The sequence below is a fragment of the Crocuta crocuta genome, unplaced genomic scaffold (genome assembly GCF_008692635.1).
Source record: "Crocuta crocuta isolate KB4526 unplaced genomic scaffold, BGI_CrCroc_1.0 scaffold388, whole genome shotgun sequence".
Lineage (NCBI taxonomy): Eukaryota > Metazoa > Chordata > Mammalia > Carnivora > Hyaenidae > Crocuta > Crocuta crocuta.
In genome coordinates this window covers 67,400-74,949 of record NW_027528867.1, presented here as the reverse complement: position 1 = coordinate 74,949, position 7,550 = coordinate 67,400, and the positions used below count along the sequence as shown (strand labels likewise).

General features: G+C 41.2%; 1 protein-coding gene across 2 annotated transcripts in view; it reads right to left on the bottom strand.

Annotated features, from left to right (window-relative positions):
- DDX19B (DEAD-box helicase 19B) overlaps nt 1-7,475 on the bottom strand; it is a 22,606-nt gene extending 15,131 nt beyond the window's left edge. The window contains exon 1 of one of the 2 annotated variants that reach the window (XM_077756326.1): nt 7,393-7,475. In XM_077756326.1, coding sequence (XP_077612452.1) covers nt 7,393-7,464 — 72 coding nt within the window. In that variant the 5' untranslated portion in view covers nt 7,465-7,475. Of the gene's footprint in view, nt 1-5,130; nt 5,334-7,392 lie in introns of those variants that run through there. The other variant, XM_077756325.1, reaches the window with a different exon arrangement.
- Between the last annotated feature and the right edge of the window lie 75 nt (nt 7,476-7,550).

Below are 7,550 nucleotides of genomic sequence, written 5' to 3'. Positions count from 1 at the left end.
GACACACTTTCTGACTTACTGGCAATATTTAAACAGTAAGTTAATAGCACTCAGTCCCAGGGTGATAAATGCTAGCTAAAACAAACGATAGGGCTGAGGTACAAATGAGTTAATTATTAGAAACATCTATTACCATAAAGCATTTTAATTATCAATGATAAAAGGAAAAAACCATTCTCTTGCTGATATATTGTCAAGTTGAAGTTAACAGAGTAACTGGTGTCCCCAAAATGGCTACTGCTATCAACTGAAATGCAATGTATATGAAAAGTTGGTAACAACATGTAAGTGAAACTACACAGGATTCTGGAGAGGTTCCAGCAGAATCTAAAAACATACCCAGGGGGCGCCTCAGTAGCTCAGTCGGTTAAGCGTCCCACTCTTGATTTTGCTCAGGTCGTTATCTCACAATTTGGGAGACTGAGCCCCGCATCAGGATTTTTCTCTGGCCCTCTCTCTCTGCCCCTCTCCCGCTTGCATGCCCTCTCTCAAAAAGTAAATAAATAAACATTAAAAAAACAACAACAACACAAAACACCTCAGCCTTTCCTTGGTTATAAGGTTCTCAAAGCCTATAAAGCAAGACAGTGAAGTTTGTATTTTCCAGTACAGTGTCAGTGAACTGAACGCTGACATTTATATTAAAAATACAGTTAGTTTAGGGGCACCTGGGTGGCTCAGTTGGTTGAGCGCCAACTTCAGTTCAGGTCATGATCTTGCAGTTCATGAGTTTGAGCCCTACATGGGGCTCTGTACTGACAGCTCAGAGCCTGAAGCCTGCTTCAGATTCTATGTCTCCCTCTCTATCTAGTCCTCTGCTCGCATTCTGTCTCGCTCTCTAAAAAATAAACATTAAAGTCAATTTTTAAAAATTTTTAAAATGTTTTTTATTTATTTTTGAGGGTCAGAGACAGCACGAGCAGGGAAGGGTCAAAGAGAGAGACACCTAATGTGAAACAGGCTCCAGGCTCTGAGTTGTCAGCACAGAGCCCGACGCGGGGCTTGAACCCACGAACTGTGAGATAATGACCTGAGCTGAAGTTGGACGCTTAACTGACTAAGCCACCCAGGCGCCCCGGTAAATTTTTTAATAAAATAAAAAAAAATACAGTTAGTTTAGATACCTTCCTTTGCTCTATTTACTTGAACCAAAAAGGAGAAACCATTTTCCCATGCAACTTCATCAAAAACCATTTTTAAATTAAGCAAAAGGCAAAAAAGCAAAAACATCCACTTTGTAAGATCCATATTCTTTCAATGCCTTTATTATTTTAGTTTTTAAGATGTGTTAAAATAATTGAAAATTATACAGTTACACATTGCATTTTATTCAAAAGCAGTTGAGAAAGGATTCTTGAGACAGAAGAAGGAAGATTTAATGGTAAGTGAATTATACTGAATAGGGATTGTCTTCGGCAAAATGGTCAAGTGGAGGACTTGAATCATACTCATCAGTTTTCTAATCTGTTTGCCCTCCTCTAAACTGGGAGGAGCCACTGAGGACCAAGGAAATAAATATAAACAGAATCTAGTTTTTCTTATCTAAAATCAATAAGGAATGAAGCTTACCAAATATTTAAAATACAGTAACCTTGTACTATACACATCACTATCACCTGTGTCACATAGTACCTGTGGGGATCCTCAGTGGGAGTTCCATAAGGCAGAGGGTAACAGAGGTGTCTTGACTCATTTGCTCAGTGTTAGAATATTGTGATCTAATTTACCTGTGCATGGTTAAGTAGATTCACTTATCCAGGTTCAACTAACTAATCCATACAATATGGACAAGTAATTTAAAAGATTCCTGCAAAGAAACTGTGAATTATAGATAATGACAACAACAGCTGTTATACGTGTAGCACTTGTAATAGACATGTCCATAACTCAACGAGGTAATAATGATTATATCTATTTTACAGATGTGGAAATTGAGGCACAGAAAGATTAAGCAATTTGCCCAAGGTCACATAACTAGTAAACGATGGACCCAGAATACAAATCCAAGTCTATCTGGCTATAAAGGCTAAGGGTTTTTTCTCTGTTTTTGTTTTGTTTTTTAAGTTTACTTTATTTTGAGAGTGAGAGATAGTGAGTGGGGGAGGGACAAAGAGAGAAAAAGAGAGAGAGAAACAGAATCCCAATCAGGCTCTATGATGTCAGCACAGAGCCCAATTGGGGCTCAAACCCACAAACTGCGAGATCATGACCTGAGCCAAAATCAAGAGTCAGACGGTTAACTGACTTAGGCCACCCAGGCACCCCAAAAGCTAAGTTTTTAACCTTTACAAAATGGTGCGTCTCAGAGACAATACTAATCTCATAGGAAATAATCATTTTAGGGGCACCTGGGTGGCTAAGTCAGTTATGCCTTTGACTCTTTCAGCTCAGGTCTCTCAGTTTGTGAGATTGAGTTCCACGTCACGTTCTGCACTGACAGCACAGAGCCTGCTTGGGATTCTCTCCCTCTCCCTTTGCCTCTCTCCTGTACACATTCACTCTCTCTCTCAAAATAAAGAAATAAAGAATCATTTTAGGGATGATATAGTGGTACAGCCACTTTGGAAAAAATCCTGACAGTTTCTCTAAAGTTAAACATAGAGTTATTATACAATCCAGCAATGCCACTTCTAGGTGTACACCCAAGAGAATTGAAAATATATCTCCACACAAAAAACTGTACATGAATGATCATAGCCAGCAGTGTTCAAAGTAACCAAAAAGTAGAAACAATTCAAATGCTCATCAATGGACATTGATGAGTGGATAAACAGAATGGGATATATCCAAACAATGTAATCTTTTTGGCAATAAAAAGGAATGAAGTACTGACACCTGCTGCATCATGAATAAGCCTTGAAAACATTATGCTAAGTGAAAGTGGCTAGACACAGCAGACCACCTGTTGTATGATTCTGCTTATATAAAATGCCCAAAATAGATAAATCTAAAGAGACAGAAAACAAGTCAGCAGTTGCCAGAGAAGGATGCGGAGAACAGAGTGACTAAAGTTTGAAGGAACTTTTTGGAAGTGGTGGAAATGTTCCCTATCCTGACTGTGGTGATGGTTACACAACTGGATGCCTTTGTCAAAATTCACAGAACATGGGTAAGTTTTACTATATGTAAATTATATCTCAGTAAACTTGACTTTAAAACTGCAGAGGGCCAGAGCGTCTGAGTGGCTTAGTTGGTTAAACTTCTGACTTCCGATGACGTCATGACCTCACAGTTTGTGAGGTGGAGTCCCGCATCAGGCTCTGTGCTGACAGCTCAGAGCCTGGAGCCTGCTTCAGATTCTGTGTCTTCCTCTCTCTCTGCCCCTCCCCTGCTCACAATCTGTCTCTCTGTCTCTCAAAAATAAATAAACATAAAATGTTTTTAAACAAACAAAAACTTTGTAAAGGGCCAGTCTAAGAGATCCAACAGTCAACTAGTAAGAATTCTTGAAAGAGGAGATGAAGAAAAAGGGCAGAAATCAACAATGAAAATTTTCAAGAAAATTTCTCACAACTTAAGGACAAGAATTTTCCATATTGAAAGGAAAAATTCAGTGCCCAGCAAAATGGATGCAAATAGATCCATGCCAGACTTATTATCATGAATTTTCTGAATACTGGAGACAAACAGAATATTCTTCAAGCTTACAAAGGGAAAAACAGGTCACATCAGGAATCAGAATGGTCTCAGACATTTCAATAACCAGTAAAGAAATCTAAAAGGCAATGATACAATGCCTTTAAAATTTGGTAGGAAATTAACTTCCAACCTACAGTTCTACTTCCAGCCATAATATTATCCAAATGATAGGGCAAAATAAGATATTTCCAGAAATGCAGTAGTATCTTAAAAATACTTATTTCCCATACACCTCCAGAAAGTTGATGGCTGGCTCCACCAAAGCAAGAAAGATGAAGAGAGGGTATACAAGACAAGAGGAGTGAATCCCCAGAATGAAGCTGAAGGGAAATCTGCCTGTTTTCAACCGGACCCCAAAACGAGTTCTGCTCTGAACATAGGGAGAACTAGTCCAAAATGAAACAGGCTAAAAGACCTGGAGGATATTAAGTTAATAGAATACTTAATGTGTCTGAACATCTTGAGATAATCTTAGACAATCAGCAAAGAGCTTGGGGTTGAACTGTTGATAAGCACAAAGAACATGAAGAAAAACTGCAAGGCAATTATAAATTCCAAGAAAAAACAAAAAGTTTTAGAGGAAAGTAAAAGTATCGATAAGTTACTAATAATATAAACATGAAATACTGATCTAAGTTACAATATAATGAAAAGGTAGGGAATGGGAAAATGTGCATGTGTGGTGGAGAAAGGAGGATGGAGGAAAGAATCAAAATCAGTAAATACCTAAAACTGAAAATTCAAGAACTAGCAAAACATGCTATTTAGGGAACAAGGAGGTCAATGATGTAAGTCATTTTCAAGAGAGCTATTAGTTGTCTCTGGGGAGGAAAATTGGTGGTGATGTAACCAGTTTTTAAAACTATTTGACTCTGAATTATGTGCATATAAATTATAGTCAGTTATTAAAAAAATAAGACAAAGTCCTTCTCAACAGATTCACAGAAGTAAGTACGAACAAGTAGGTTCAAAGCACTATCAGAACTTAAGAGTTTTTAGGGGGGAAGAATTAATTCTACATAGTCACGTTTAACTCGTATCTTGTTTACTGTGCATGAGGCCCAGAACAAAGTTAAGGTGATCAGAGGAGGATTTACTGACTGCTGGGCCTGTTAAGTCGATCATTCATTATCACTAAACTTACACAAAGATGAGTAAGACACGGTGCTAGAGCCCAGGAAGTTCAGAATCCAGAGATGGAGAATGACACAAAGGTGATTATAATCCAGGGTGGGGGTGAGAAGTGCAGTCTACAATCAGTCTTGATTCAGGAAAGACGGACAGGCGGCTGGGTTTTTTATCCCTGGGAGCACTCACCCGCTCTTATGTAACCCAGGAGTCGGATGGATAAACAAAGCCACCTCAGAGTCCTGGCTCCATCCGCCCACGCACTCTATACCCATCCGGACCAAAGTGACGAGTGTCTCTCCAAGGGAACTGATCATCGGCCCAAACTGACCCCTAACCCTTTTACGGCTGAAGCCAACTCACCGATACGGCCGCTGCCTCCTGTTCATCCACCGCAAGGGCCCATGAGTCAGTGGCCATGGTCCCAGGCGCCGGTGGGACGCTAGTGCTGGCGGATTCGCCGGCTGGGGAGGCGCGATCGTGGGCTCTGGGGGGTCGCAGCAAGCCCCGCTCCAGCCCCACAGAGGGGGAAGACATTCGCTCTGGCGCTGGGGACCGGAAGCGGCGCGCCGCAGTGACGTCGGAGTCTGCGCCTGCACGACTCTCCCCACTCCAGCTGCAGCTTACGCCGCCTTCGGACCCCTACCCTAACTCCTGTTCAGCTCACATTTTCTTATCTAACGTCCAGAAACACAGACTGAGGTAGACAGTTATCTGAAAACACATTAGCTTCTGCCAACTGGCTTTCCAACCCACGAGCAAAACCACATTCCTGCCCAGCACGCTGACACCGCAGCTCGTATAGATTGAATGTATCCTCAAAGCAATCGTTACAGATACAGTAGTCACCAAAATGCATATTGAAACAAGCATATCTTCTTCAGGGTGGTCATTTCAGTGCCCAGGTGTTGGGAATCAGCCATGTCAAACGCCATTTGGTTAAAAATTTGTCCAGCAGACTACAAGCATTACACCTTCAAAAAGACTCAAGAGAAAGTGCTAGGGAAATGTGTTCCAGGTAGAGGATAGAAACAAGAAAGAGCAAGGTTTGTGTCTGAAGGACACGATTTCTGTCCATTTCTGTGGGCACTGAGAAGAGCCAGGGATGAAGAAATTGGTAGGAGGTAGAGGCAAAGGGCCATGCAAAGCATCTTACTGAGCAAATGAGTTCACTCCAGGGAACCCTTCCCCATCTGGCAGGACTTTTGAAGTTATCTGTGCCTGGCTTGGAATCCCAGCGCTCCCATGTTAGAGTTGAATGGTTGGGAGAATTTTTTTAAAGGAAAAAATATCTTGAGCTTTTAGAAAAGTTGAAATAAGGATTAAGTGTGGCACTCGCTTTCTCCTAACTGGAAACAAACAAGGTCCTCTCCCCTTATTCACTAGAAAGAAGCTGGGCATTTCCCTGCAACCCGAATAAACGAATCCCTATTTCTCTCTTTGCCAAAATTCCACTTCAGTAAATTAATTTCAAGTAGTAGCAGGCTCGGTGGAATTTTACCTGCTATGAGTAAGAATGTTCACGAAAGGGTAAAGCATTTCCAGGCAATACTGTATTTGACATGATTCTTTTTCTCCTGCACCCTTTAGGGGGTTAATTTGGTGAAGTTTTCTTTGAAATTTATAGGTGAGGATGTGCAAAAAGAAAAAGGCAAATACACATCCAGGGAAGACATGACCTACATCTCATCATGTCAGAAGCAATCCTGGGAATATTTTGCCAGCAAAATTATATTTATCACAGGGCTAAAGGAGGTTAATGAATTGTTTTAAAGTTTAATGAGGTTAAAAAAGAAATCTAAAGTGCAGGACTGTATATAATAGGATCCACTTGTGCAAAAAATACCTCTCATATATGCTTGTACATACTATAGAAAATGTATGAGATACAAAACTGCTAACAGTGACTGCTTCTAGTGAGGGGCTCTAGAAATCTGGGATGGGAGAAGACTTCCTTTTCGTAGTGTACACTTTATACTCTGAAATTTATTTTCCATTAGCATGTTCTTAAAATTGTGAGCATTTCAGACAAACAAGAAAGGAAATAATATAATAAACATCTAGATTTCCACCTTAGGGCTTAATAAGTAAAACAATTATCATTTGATTGAAGCCCCCTGTATAGCCATCCCAAGAGACAGCAGCTCTCCTAAAGTTGGTGCTTATCTTTCCCATAAACGCTTTTAGAATGAGTTGCTTTTCTCTATTAAAACAACAACCCCAAATCTTAATAAGCGTCAGGATTCTACACTCTGTCTCCACTGCACACATCAGCACAATGAGAGACACGTGCTAAGAAGCAATCTGGTGTCCAAAGTGGTGCATTGAGAGAGGACTCAGGGTCCTAAGAGCAGCTGGATTTGAATTCAGCCTCCTGCATTTACTCCCATGTGACCTCAGGCAGCCTCCAACTCCACTGAAATCATGGTAAGTACCCACTGCACGGTTCAATTATTCAACAATCACAAGGTTAAGGCCTTTGGGCCAGCGGCTGTCTTATGGCGAAGGTTTGATATAAATATTAGCTATTATTGCTATTCCTGTCCCTCCCCTCCAGGGGTGAAGGTGAGGAAGACGCCTATATGTGTTAAAAACGGTCTCATTTCTAACCTCAAATATACTCACGTCGCCTACAGGCAGGGCGAGCGGAAAGCGCCGCAGGGCGCGGCCTCGGATGCGGCCGGCAGCCCCGGCCATCGCCGCTCAGCATGGCGGTTACCTCGGTCAACGGCCACTCACTACCCCAGCTTCATTGGCTGACGTCTAGTCCAGCCAGCCAATCA